The following is a 12,879-nucleotide window of genomic DNA, read 5'->3' as shown; positions in this document are numbered from 1 at the left end:
TGGAAGAAGAAATGCCACAACTTTAAATCAAATGCAAATGCATTTAAGTTTATGCTCTTCGAAAGTTTTACTTACCAATTCTCTCCACTGGCTCGGTCTCAGCACATGGGTCACTGAAGTCTCCTGTACCATTAATGTTAATGCCGGCCACTCTGAAGCAGTACTTCTTGCCTGCCGAAAGTCCGGTTACTACATACTCTGTGGTACGCAGGGTCTTTTCATGGGCCTTCTTCCATTCTTCTGCTCCCACTTCCTTCATCTCTAGAATATAGCCAATCACATCAGCTCCTCCATCCTCTATGGGTCGGGACCAGGCCAGGCTGATGCTGTCAGCGTGTGTGTCAGTGATACGAGGAATAGAAGGAGGAGCAGGGGTACCTGAAGGAACATCGTAAAAAGATATAGTAGAGATATCATGAAGCATTCACTGATAATTAAATATAAATGGATAAAAATGTGGAAGTTTTTGTTACTGAACAAACTCGACTTACATGTTGGCACTCTGCAGACAACATATAGCGAAACCTCGCTGGGCTCACTTTCTCCAGCCTTGTTGATGGCCGTCACTCTGAACTGGTAGATGTTGCCTTCAGTCAAACCGGACACCTTCAGCGTGGTGTCTAAGTGAGCACCATCCCTGTTCACCTTCACCCAGCGAGCACTCTTTCTCTCACGTCTCTCAACTAAGTAATGGATTAATGGGCTACCTCCATCGCTCTCTGGTTTCAGCCACTCAATGGTGGCAAAGTCCTTTCCTGATGCCAGGATCTCTGGAGCACCAGGAGGAGATGGCACAGCTGCAGGAGAGATGGCAGGTGATGCAGAGTTAATTTACAAAGAATCTAGAGTAACTATTGTTGCAAATCAAAATACATCAAAAACCTTTTGATTATATGGAGGCACAAACCTGACAGCTTCTGTATCTCCATTTACTTTTGTTTAGCATAAGAAAAAAGAAATACTTCTGGGACAGGAAAATGAAACAGACTTGCCTCTTTCAGTGGTGAGATGCATTAATACCATAAAAATGATTGCACTATCTAGTATCTCAACATTTTTCAGTTATCAGTTCAGCATTCCTCAGTGCTTTCCAACAACTACAGTGGACATTTAAGCCTGCACCCTGTTACAACATAGGCATAGTTGTTTAGGACTCCACTGCACAGCAAAAACATCACACAGCTCCTGAAACTCTCGGGACATTTACTGTCCTTCTTTAAGAAGCTGGGTTTTTAACTTCACACCATCCAGCAAAACTTGAATGGTGCATTTTCAGATGTATTCTGGGTAGACTGGGAGGTGAAGTGTGAATAAAAGTTTGAAAAATACCAAAACTATCACCTTGAATGGTCAGCATACTCTAATGTAATTCAGTGTTCACAGACTGTATTTTTCCCACTATATGAGATTAAATTACTTCTCGCCTTGTTTGCCAAATGTTTAACAGCATCTGTATCTCACACTTTCTGATGCCAGGGCATTTTCTGACCCACACTGTTCAATCCTGGAAATCTGAAACAGACCTAATGTGGGTGAAGGAATTAGGAAATCTATTACAGATAGTCTTTGTCAAACAAAGAAAATCTGGTTACCGATCACCAGTCTGATTGAAAACTTGAAATGAATGTGTATTGGTGTTGTAGATTAAAAGTAAGGTATTGTGAATACTTGTAAAAATGTAATGTCTTCTGTATGTGACCTACTACCAGTACTTGTGGGTTTCTCTTGTAGTTTTTTGTGTAACATTTAAAAAAACAGCGCTCAGATTGTACGATGATGTCAGTAACTAACTAGGTATTGTTTCATAAGGATGTGGCTGTCATACTTACTAAAGGTGTTTCTGGCGACCATGGGCTCTGACTGGAGATAGACTCCAGGCCCGTACTTGTTGACTCCCCGCACCCTGAACAGGTACTCTGTGTTTTTCATCAGCCCGGTGATGTTGCAGGTCAGTTCCTTGCATTCGGCATGCATTATTACCCAGTTAAGTCTGTTTGTGTCACGCCTCTCCACAATGTAGTGAGAGACGTCATCACCACCATCTTCAAGAGGAGGCTTCCAGCTCAGAGTGCAAGATTCCTCTGTTATCTTACTGATCTCAATGCTGCCTTCACAAACTCCAGGTGTGTCTGAAAGAAAGCCAGATGTACGAATGCTTAGATGCTAGGATGTTCAAAACTGACACGTCCAGTGTAATTTGTGAATGCATTAAAATAAATGGTTAAAAATAAAAAGCCACTCACCAAGCACTTTGACATTGACCTCTGCAGTTTTGGTTCCACTTACGTTCCTGACTGTGAGGATGTATTTTCCAGTGTCATCTCTGTCACAGAATTTGATGATGGCCATGGCTCTAGTCGGGGTATACTGCAAGTGGTACTTTTCACACAAGTCCAGCTCTCTGTTACCCTTGGACCAAGAAGCCTTAGGATCAGGTCTTCCACCCACTGCAGCATCCAGAACCAGGTCTGAACCAGCCCGGACCATCACAGTTTCAGAGAGCAGCTTGCTGTCAAGCTGGGCCTTTGGAGGCTCTGTCAAGTGGTTATGAAGTACAGGGTTTTGAAACTTTGTTTAAACTGAATTGACATGTCTTGAAAATATTTTGGTCTTGGTTTGGTTGTCTTGATGCATGCTCAATCATCCAGGTAAGTAAATCCCCAAAAGTTGATTCTGTTCATCTGGACGTTTTCAGTGGGAGAAACGTTTTGTCTTATAAACAGTACATTTGCATAATGGCTGAAACTAGCACCACTGAGTCAAATGTACTGTTTATAAGATTGGGGAAACCTGCAGTCAGCTGAGACTGAAGAAGTCACCTGGATGAGTGACAAAACGTTTCTCCCGCTGAAAACGTCCAGATGAACAGAATCAACTTTTGGGGACTCGGTTTGATTTCTTACACTGATTTAGCAGAAAACACAAGTTTCATTTTACTGTGAATTTATTTTGTGGCATGTTGATGAAACTGTGTCATGGTCTCAAATCTTACCAAAGTCAGTTTTGCACTGCACAGAGCCGGTGGACTCAGAGGGTCTGCTGAAGACCTGGTTGGCATTCTTGGCAATAACCCTGAACTCGTAGGGCTCTCCCTCTCCCAGCGCAGTAACAGTATAGAAGTTGTCAGTCACGTTGGTGTAGTTACACTTCAGCCAGCGGCCCTCGCCAGTCAACGTGTATGGCTTGCGTTCAATGATGTAGCCCACAATTGGACTGCCACCGTCATACAGTGGAGACGACCACTTCAGGGATACTGTGGTCCTTGTTACGTTGGTGACTTCAGGCTTACCCGGTGGATCTAAACAACAAATCAACAATGTTTGTCAGACATTTTTGTCTAAAAACATATTAATTTAGTAACTCTCCATGGTGTGATACTAAACTCACCAACAGGGTTTTGAGCAACTGCTCCCTTTGAGGCCTCACTAGCTTTGCTCAGTCCAGCACTGTTCATGGCATAAACCCTGAACTGATATTCCAGGCCTTCCACCAGACCTTCCACCTTGTAAGAGCACTCAAAGCAAGGGATCTTGTTCTCCCTCACCCACAGGATATTGTTCCTTTCCTTCTTCTCAATCCAGTAACCAGTCACCTTGCTTCCACCATCATGGTACGGCTCCTCCCATTGCAGTGTCATTGTATTAGCAGTGACATTAAAGATTATAGGCTTTGTCGGTGGACCTGCAGGTGCTGTGATCAGAAATTAGATATTGCTGTTTTATTCAAGTTCAACATAAGAATCTTATGGAATAGGATGGAAATGAATATTATAAATTCATAAGCTCAAAAGTAACATTATAGAGTATCACTTACTGTAAGGATGCTCAGCGACAATAGTCTCAGACTCAGTGGACTTGCTGACACCAAATCTGTTTTCTGCAGAGACCCTGAATGTGTACTGCATGTATTTGGTCAGGTTACTGACGTGGAGAGAGGTGCGCTTCACGCTGGAGTTGATGAGCTGCCAGGCTGTTGAGCCAGATTCACGCTTCTCTACGATGTAGTTGGTGATGTCGGTGCCACCATCATCTTCTGGTGGATGCCAGTTAACAACACAGGACTCAGAAGTAATTGATGAGATTTCTATTGGTCCACTTGGAGGACTGGGTCTGCCTGTGACATTAACTTCAATAGTAAACGTTCTGGTTCCTGCCACATTCTCCAGAGTCAGATGGTATTTCCCACCATCTCCTCTCATGGCCTCCTTAACTGAGATACTGGTTCTGTCCTTAGTAACTTTGATTGAGACTCTGTCTGTGTTTTTCAGTCTCATTTCCTCCAACTTCCAGGTGGCCTTAGGAGCAGGTCTGCCACTGATTGGAACCTCGATGGTGAAAGTGCTTCCAGACCTGCATGTGATGAGCTGGTTGGTGATTTCACTGAGGTCAGCAGCAGGTTCAATGTGAGGCTCTTTGACCAGCACAGGAGCCAGAGTTTCCTTGGGCTTGCTATAACCAGCTTCATTCTTAGCCTTCACACAGAAGTCATATTCATCACCCTTGTTGAGCTTTTCAACAACATAGGTCAGATTTTTGGTGTTGCCAACAACTACCCATTTGTCTGTACCTTTTGGCCTAGCTTCAATGACGTAACACTGAATGCGACTACCGCCATCATGCTCTGGTTTCAGCCAGCCTAGTGACACAGAGTTGTCTGTGGTGTCGAGAATATCCAGTCTCTTTGGAGCTGATGGTGCTGCAGTGGCAATGACAGGCTCAGTCAGCTCAAATGCCTCACCCACACCGTGCTGGTTCTCGGCTGAGACTCTGAAGAAGTATGGCACTCCTTCCAGCAGGTCCTGTATCTTTAGGTAGTGCTGTGTGCATTTGCTACCGGACTGCTGCCAAGTGCGGCGGCTAGCCTCACGCCTCTCAACAATATAGTGATGGATTCTGGCTCCGCCATCATTAAGAGGAGATTTCCAGATAAGTGTAACTGAGCCTCTGGTCACCTCCATGAAGGCAACAGCCTCTGGAGGTCCAGGAGTGTCCATGACTTTTACAACAAATGTAGTAGCCTTGCTGCCACTGGAATTTTCTAGGTTTACAGTATATTTGCCAGTATCATTTCTAGAGCAGTTTTCAATGCTCAGAGAACTGTAACCATCAGTAGTTGTTACCTCTGACATGACACTGAGCTCTCCTTCCTCCTTCACCCAAGTGGCAGTAGGAATAGGCTTTCCTCTGAAGTGGATGCCCAAGCACACTGAACCTCCCGCTTTGACAATGTGTGTCTGCTTAAAGGCAGCATCAATATCTACCTGTGGCACTGTTAGCCTATCTACTGCCTGAGCAGGCTCTGGAATTTCCTTGTCTTCACCTCTACCCACATGATTGACAGCTGCAACACGGAATTTGTACTCAGCCCCTGTCTGCAGACCTGTCACCACATAATTTGTTTCAGTTACAAGCTCCTCATTTACTCTCTTCCATTCCACCTCTTCTCCCTTCACCATTTCAATTATGTAGCCAAGAATCTCCATGCCTCCATCGTCAGCAGGCTTGGTCCATTCCAAACTGATGGAGGTACTGGTGGAGTCCAAAACACAGACCACTGATGGAGCGCAAGGAATATCTTTTGGCTCAGCGGCTTTGATGGGTAAAGAGATGTTGCTAGGAGTTCCAACACCAGCATCATTTACAGCCATAACACGGAACTCGTATTCCATATCCTCTGTCAGGTTGATAACCCTATGTGCACAGTCAGTAATAGGCTTCTTGGTGATCACCTTGTAGAACCGGACAGTCTTCTTTTCACGTTTTTCCAGGATGTAATAATGAATCGGGCTTCCTCCATCAGATTTTGGAGGAGTCCAGGACAAGGTGATGCTCTCTCCTGTAACTTCAGTTGCATCAGGAGTGCCTGGAGCATCAGGAGTGGCTGGGGAAACAATTTTAATAGTGAGTGGAAATGACTAAATAAATGTAATATAGATTTGAAAACTTCCATATGTTGATTTTTAAAACCTTCCAAAATGACAACTTACTGTATTGCATCTGTGCAATGATGGGACTGGATTCCAGAGGTCTGCCAACTCCAAACTTGTTAACAGCAGAGACCCTAAATTGATACTCATTAGTCTTAATGAGCTTGGTTGCGTGGAAGGTGCACTCCTTACATTCATCAGACACCAATGCCCACGAAATCTTGGCTGTCTCACGCTTCTCAATGATGTAATGTGAAATCTCAGAACAACCATCTTTCTCTGGTGGGTTCCAAGACAGACTGCACTTGCCCTCTGAGATGTTACTGAAAGTGATCGGTCCAACAGGCTCGCCAGGTGTATCTGTGTCAAATAGGTGTGAGAAAGTTAAGTTAGAATACAAATGAATAGAATGGTAAATATTGATACTGAAGTATAGGGAGAAAACCTTCAAAAATGCAAACCTTGGACTTGAACAAGGATGTTTTCCTTTTTGGTTCCAGACCCATTGGTAGCTTCCACAGTGTAGAGCCCACCGTGTGAACGATCAGCATCCCTGACAAAGAGGGTGCTGGATCCAGGAACTGTAATAATGTCCATCATCTTTTTTGTAATCTCCACACCTTCTCGGAACCAGACAACTTTGGGAACTGGGCGTCCAGTGATGGTCACCTTTAGCCTGATGCTGTCTCCTGCCTTGACTGTCAAACCTTCAAAGTACTCTGGGCCAAACTCAATGTTTGGAAGAGCTGGTTTGGGAAAAAAGGCATTAGTTTACAGCAGGCAGCTTTAGTAAGCTATGTAGAGGTAATTCTTGGAAAAATGAGCTGAGGAAAACATGGGTAGCAACCAAGGGAAGCAAAAGCATTGGACTTCAACTATACTATTTACCCTTTAAACTCTGATTTAATGCTTCCCCAATATCTACACTGTCCAAGCTCTTTCCTGCTATTACTCACCATTTTCACTTCTGACAGCAATCATGCCAGAAGAGTTGGATGGAGGACTGACAACACCCATGGCATTTCTGGCAATGACCCTAAACTCATAGCGTTCATTTGTTGCCAATCCAGTGACGGTATACTGACAGTCGTGCACATCAGTCAAGTTGGCCTTGAACCAGCGTCCATGTCCTTGGCGTTTCTCGATATTGTATCCAACAATCTTGCTACCGCCATCACGTTTGGGTGCATCCCATTTCAGTGACACTGAGTCACTAGTCACATCAGTGTAATCAGGCTGGCCAGGAGGATCTGAAATGCATAATGCACCTTTTAACTCTTTGCCACAGTGTTTTTATTCCAACATCATTTTAGTCAGATTTTATACAAAACATGCAAAATTTCCAGCATGTTGTATTTTTCAAGTGTAACAAAGGGATTTATGTCATGGTCTGAATTAATACTCACCAACTGGACTGACGGCCATGATTGGTTTGCTCTCATCACTCATTCGGCTGAACCCAGCATCATTCTGTGCGTAGACTCTAAAGGAGTATTCAAGGCCTTCAATGAGCTCCAAAATCCTGTGATCTGTTTCCTTGATCAACATAGTGTTCACCTTTTGCCACATAATGCTATTCTTCTCCTTCTTCTCCACATGATAGCCCTGAATAGGGGTGCCACCATCATAGATAGGTTTCTCCCATTGAATGGTCATACCATCGTTGGTAACATTGTATACAATCGGCTTGCCTGGTGGGCCTGGTGGTCTGAATTGGTGCTTGGCAATAACCATTTGCGAAAGCAGAGGCTCGCTGACACCATACCTGTTTTCAGCACACACTCTAAACTGGTATTGGACACCTTTGATAAGGTTGGTGACTTTGAATTGAGTATCCTGTACACTGGAGGAGGCCATCTTCCAGTCATTTTGGGAGGTATCACGTTTCTCCACGGTGTAGCAAGTTATGTCTCCACCACCATAGTCATTTGGTTCATCCCATGACATCATAATGCTCTCTGCTCTCACTTCATCCAGTCGGATAGGTCCAACAGGCTTTGATGGTGGTCCCAGTGTGATGACATGGATGTGGAAGGATTTCCTGTTCACTTTGTTGTCAAGGGTTAAGGTGTATTTGCCCTCATTCTCCTTCTTCACATTCTTAATCATTAGGGTGGCTTTGTTTTCTGTTGTCTTGAAGCGTACTTGATCACTCTCTTTAAGCGGCAGGTTGTCCTTCATCCAAAGAACAGAAGGTCTGGGTTTGCCTTTGTATGGCAGTTCAATGTGCACATTGTGACCCAGGCGAATGCTAATGCTACCATGTGGATATTCTGTAAGGTCTGCCTCTGGTGTAATAATGTAGTCAATGACCTTGATCGGTCCAATTTCAACAAAATCTCCATGTCCTTTCTCATTCCTGGCAGCAACTCTAAAGAACATGTTCGAGTGCTCCTTCAGTTTCTTTACCTCAAACTCACACTGTCTGCTTGTTCCTCCTAATGACCAATCTTCATTCTTGACCTTCTTCTCAATAATGTAGTCAGAGATTATACTACCACCATCGTAATCTGGCTTAAGCCACTGGAGAGTGATGGAGGTCTTTGATGAATCTTTCATTGAAACCTCCTTGACTGGGCCTGGAGTTTCTGTAGCCTTAACAGGTTCATGTGTTTCACATGGATCACCGATACCATTCTCATTCTCTGCTAAGACACGGAAGAAGAAGGATGTCTTTTCAGAAAGATCTTCAATGGTGTATGTTGTGTCTGTGCATTTGTTTGTCACCATAGAGTATGATCTCTTGGATGAGTCTCTCTTCTCCACAACATAGTTAGTAATCTCTGCACCGCCATCAAGAAGTGGGGCCTCCCAGCAGAGAGTCACCTTTCCACGGGTCACCTCCTTCAGGACCAGATTCCTGCACTGAGCTGGGGTGTCTTGGACTTTGACAGACAGAGTCACTGTCTTGGGCTCACCCACACCATTCTCTATCTTTACTGTATATTTTCCAGTATCAAGCTTGGTCACCTCACGCATAACAAGGACTGTGCTTGTGTCTGAATGGTGGAATTCATATTTGGGATTGTGGTCAATGCATTCTTCTCCCTTGCTCCAAGAGGCAGTGGGCGCAGGTCTGCCCTTCAATGGAACAGACAGCTCAACATCCTTGCCGGCCTTCACAATGTAGTGAGTTCTCATGGCAACATCAGAGTCAATCTGGGCCTCCTCTGGGAAGGGAGTATATAGAAGGTCATACAGGGGAAACTATATGTGGGCAACATGAATACAAAACAAGAAACACATGCTGTACACTGAACACACAATTTATTTTATTTTCAATAAGTAATGAATTTACCCAGGATGTCCTTAGCCTGCACTGGTTCAGTCATCTCCAGAGGCTCTCCGCGACCAGCACAATTGACAGCAGAGACTCTGAAGAAGTAGTTGACATTTGGTTTTAAATTGTGGACAACATATTCTGTTGTTTTGACCTCTCCTTTGGAGGTAATCATAGCCCATTCTTTTTCTCCCTCCACAAGCTTTTCCACCATGTAACTTGTGACCTCACTTCCTCCATCCCATTCTGGCTTGGACCAGCCCAAAGTGATGGAAGTCTTGGTAGAGTCCACCACCTTTAACTTGCAAGGCTCATCTGGTGGATCTGCAAGTACCATGTATTTGTTAAGTGGAGTGTAGATTAGTAATCATTACTTTTGTGGTAAATCTGTGAATCTAAGTGTACTTACCAACTGGGTCAGCAGCCTTATAATAGTCTGATGCATCAGAAAATGGTCCCTCTCCGGCCTTGTTAATGGCACACACACGATACTGGTATTCATTTCCTTCTGTCAAGTGATAAACTGTCTGTTTGGCGTCAGTGACAGGATCTTTATAAACTCTGATCCAGCGCAAGCTCTTCTTGTCTCGTCTCTCCAGGTAGTAGCCTGTCACAGCACTGCCTCCATCCACACCTGGTTTGCCCCATTCCACCACCATAGTGGACTTTGTAATGGTGGTCACCTCAGGGGTATGAGGCTGCCCAGGAGTTACTTTAAGAACAGACAATATGTGTGTTAAGATCACATAACAGTGAAGTTAATGACAAAAAAGCCTGATAAAAATAAAATGTGTTAAAAAGAAGAAGAAACACACAGGATAGCTGCTGTGGATTCCATGCCACTCTAGTGAAACCTACCAAAGGCATTCTTAGCGATGACAGACTCTGACTCCAGTGGTTCTCCAACTCCATACTTGTTAACACCCATTACACGGAATACATACTCATTTCCACGGACCAGCTTGCCAACGGCAATGTATGTCTGTTCACACCTTTCAGAAACTGTTGACCACACCACTCTACTGGTTTCACGTCTTTCAACAATGTAGTGGGTGACTTTGGAGCCTCCCTGGTCACACTCAGGCACAGGTTCCCAGCTGAACATAATTCTTTCTGCTGTGATGGAGTTGAAGTTAATAATGCCAGCTGGGGGTCCAGGTTTGTCTAAGGAAAGATAAAAAATTAAAATAACATGGATGGATGAGATGATGGAGGCTTTATAGTCTGGATTTAAACTGGTTAGGAATTCAGATGTAAGGAAATGTGAGAATCAATAACTTATAAATACCTAGGATTTCAGTTCTGATGGTTGCAGATGCTGACCCCAGAACATTCTTAATCTTGATCTCATATGAACCTGTGTCATTGCGAGTTGCATCCTTGATCAGAACAGCAGAAGAGTCCGTTGTGCTTTCAGAAGACACAGTGGAGGTTGTTACTAGCTCCTTTCCATTCTTGAGCCACTCAATTGTTGGTAGAGGCTTGGCAATAATTCCTACTCTGAGCTTAACTGTAGCTCCAGCTTTGTACTGAACTACATCCAGATACTCTGGAGGAAGGTCTATAGCTGGGGCACCTGTGACGAGAAACATTTATACAAGTGTATAAATAAAATTATTACAAGTAATTAATAAATGTCCATATAATTTTGGATTATATGCTCACCACATGCATCAACACAAGTCACTGGTCCAGCAATGAGAGATGGATTGCTGACAGACCCAACTGCATTCTTAGCGTAAACTCTGAACTCATAAGACTCATCCTGGGTCAGTCCAGATACAGTGAAACCCATCTCAATGATGTTTGTAAAGTTGGCCTTCACCCATCTGCCGCTGGGTGCCTCCCTCCTTTCTACACTGTAACCAGTAATCTTACTGCCACCATCATATGGAGGCCTCTGCCAGGCCAGACTGACCGAGTTCTTCGTGACTTCAGTGACATGAACATTTGCCGGGGGTTCTGTGTTATTAAAGTGAGAAAGATCCAAGTTTAATAAAGTAACTGCAAAGATTTTCAGTTGTAAGCTCATATAATTAAGACATAAAACTGCAAAAATTAAATACTTAAAATACTCACCACAGGCATCAATAGCAAGCACTTCTTCTGATGTTTTGCTCATTTTTCCAATACCAGCAGAATTTTCAGCTGCCACCTTGAATTCATAGATAAGACCAGGGCAGATGTTTGTGACACGCCACTGGTCTCCTGGGATTGGGGTCTTATTGATTTTCTGCCAAAGGATGCTGGTCCTCTCTTTCATCTGGAGATGGTATCCAACCACAGGGTTTCCACCATCATTGACTGGCTCATTCCAGCAGACTGTGAGACTCTCTCTAGATACATAGCTAACCCAAGGTGTGGATGGAGGTCCAGGCACAGCTGTTACAGAACACACTCTTGTTAGAATACATTAACAAAGATGCCTTGTTCATAAAACAGAAGAATTGGAATTGAAGATACAGGATAAAGTGGCTTACTGTATGGAAGCTTTATCATGACCGGCTTGCTGTCAATATGATCACTGATACCATAACGATTCTCAGCCTTAATTCTGAACTGGTACTCCTCTCCTTTAGTCAGCTTAGTCACCTTGATCTCACTTCTGGCAATGGTAGTCGACACCTCTACCCAGGCAGGAGTGCTGGTTTCACGTTTAAGAACAACATAATTCGTAACAGGACTGCCACCATCGTACTCTGGAGGAGTCCATTTCAGACACACTGTGGTCTCTCCAACTTCTCCAATCTGAACTGGACCAACAGGAGGTCCAGGTCTGTCCAGCACAACGAAGATAATGAAAATCTTGGTAGTACCTCCTGCATTTGAGGCTGTGATTTCATATTTGCCAGCATCCACTGAAACACTTTCATTTAGGGTGATGATTAAACTATCTGGAGTTACTTCTGTCAGCAGCCTCTTGGATCCCTTAATGACAATATTGTTCTTGGAAACAGTGACCTTTGGCATGGGCCTGCCAGTTAATGGAATCTCAAAGGTCAGATTGGATCCTGCTCTTACATAAACTGTATTCTTGGGGTAGTTCTTTAGGTCAAACTCTGGAGCCTCTGTTGGAAAAGAAAAATAATAACACAGGACTGTGGTAAGACATGGCAGCTTAGTAAAACATTAATAATGTTTATTATTTCGGAAATACCATAGCTTTTAAAAACTTGCCCATTTATATAAATTAGGATTATTATAATTATTATAATTAGGATTAATTATACACAGACATAGCATGTCAGAAATGTACATTATGTAATATGTCTAATCTGAAAAGTTTAAAGTAAAGACAGCAACAATACCGTGTATTTCCTTGACAATAACTGGAACGATCATCTCCTTGGGTTCACTAAGTCCAGCATGGTTCTCAGCACGGACTCTGAAAAAGTACTCAGCACCTTCCCTAAGGCTCTTGATTGTGTGAGTCATGGTCCTCACAGTGGCACATTTCACCCATTTGGTCTGTCCTTTCTCCAGGGCATCAATAAGATAACCAGTGACTCTGCTTCCGCCATCATATTCTGGTCTGGTCCAGGCAATAGTAACACTGTCCTTGGTAACATTTGCAACTCCAAGTTTCATAGGTTGACTTGGTACCTCTATAACAGACAGCAGGACAATTTTATTAAGTCCATAATATTGATTTATGATGTTTTTAAAGAAAAAA

At 43.5% G+C, this 12,879-nt stretch overlaps 1 protein-coding gene across 3 annotated transcripts in view; it reads right to left on the bottom strand.

The window, feature by feature from the left end:
- Window positions 1-12,879, bottom strand: part of LOC146370123 (titin-like) — a 174,205-nt gene that overhangs the window by 15,312 nt on the left and 146,014 nt on the right. For all 3 annotated transcript variants that reach the window (XM_084908769.1, XM_084908770.1, XM_084908771.1), the window contains 19 exons: window positions 12,515-12,811; window positions 11,687-12,274; window positions 11,286-11,588; window positions 10,872-11,168; window positions 10,495-10,782; window positions 10,065-10,370; window positions 9,616-9,918; window positions 9,225-9,530; window positions 7,333-9,096; window positions 6,883-7,176; window positions 6,388-6,672; window positions 5,987-6,286; window positions 3,814-5,880; window positions 3,388-3,690; window positions 2,993-3,298; window positions 2,244-2,534; window positions 1,830-2,129; window positions 492-797; window positions 76-378 (listed from right to left, as the gene is read on the bottom strand). In XM_084908769.1, the coding sequence (XP_084764895.1) occupies window positions 76-378; window positions 492-797; window positions 1,830-2,129; window positions 2,244-2,534; window positions 2,993-3,298; window positions 3,388-3,690; window positions 3,814-5,880; window positions 5,987-6,286; window positions 6,388-6,672; window positions 6,883-7,176; window positions 7,333-9,096; window positions 9,225-9,530; window positions 9,616-9,918; window positions 10,065-10,370; window positions 10,495-10,782; window positions 10,872-11,168; window positions 11,286-11,588; window positions 11,687-12,274; window positions 12,515-12,811 (9,207 nt within the window). The remainder of the gene's footprint in view (window positions 1-75; window positions 379-491; window positions 798-1,829; window positions 2,130-2,243; window positions 2,535-2,992; window positions 3,299-3,387; window positions 3,691-3,813; window positions 5,881-5,986; window positions 6,287-6,387; window positions 6,673-6,882; window positions 7,177-7,332; window positions 9,097-9,224; window positions 9,531-9,615; window positions 9,919-10,064; window positions 10,371-10,494; window positions 10,783-10,871; window positions 11,169-11,285; window positions 11,589-11,686; window positions 12,275-12,514; window positions 12,812-12,879) is intronic.

The sequence above is a fragment of the Perissodus microlepis genome, chromosome 16 (genome assembly GCF_051167445.1).
Source record: "Perissodus microlepis isolate ML-2025 ecotype Zambia chromosome 16, ASM5116744v1, whole genome shotgun sequence".
Classification (NCBI taxonomy): Eukaryota; Metazoa; Chordata; class Actinopteri; order Cichliformes; family Cichlidae; genus Perissodus; species Perissodus microlepis.
Note: the sequence above shows the minus strand (reverse complement) of the source record. Positions and strands in the feature narration are given on the sequence as shown.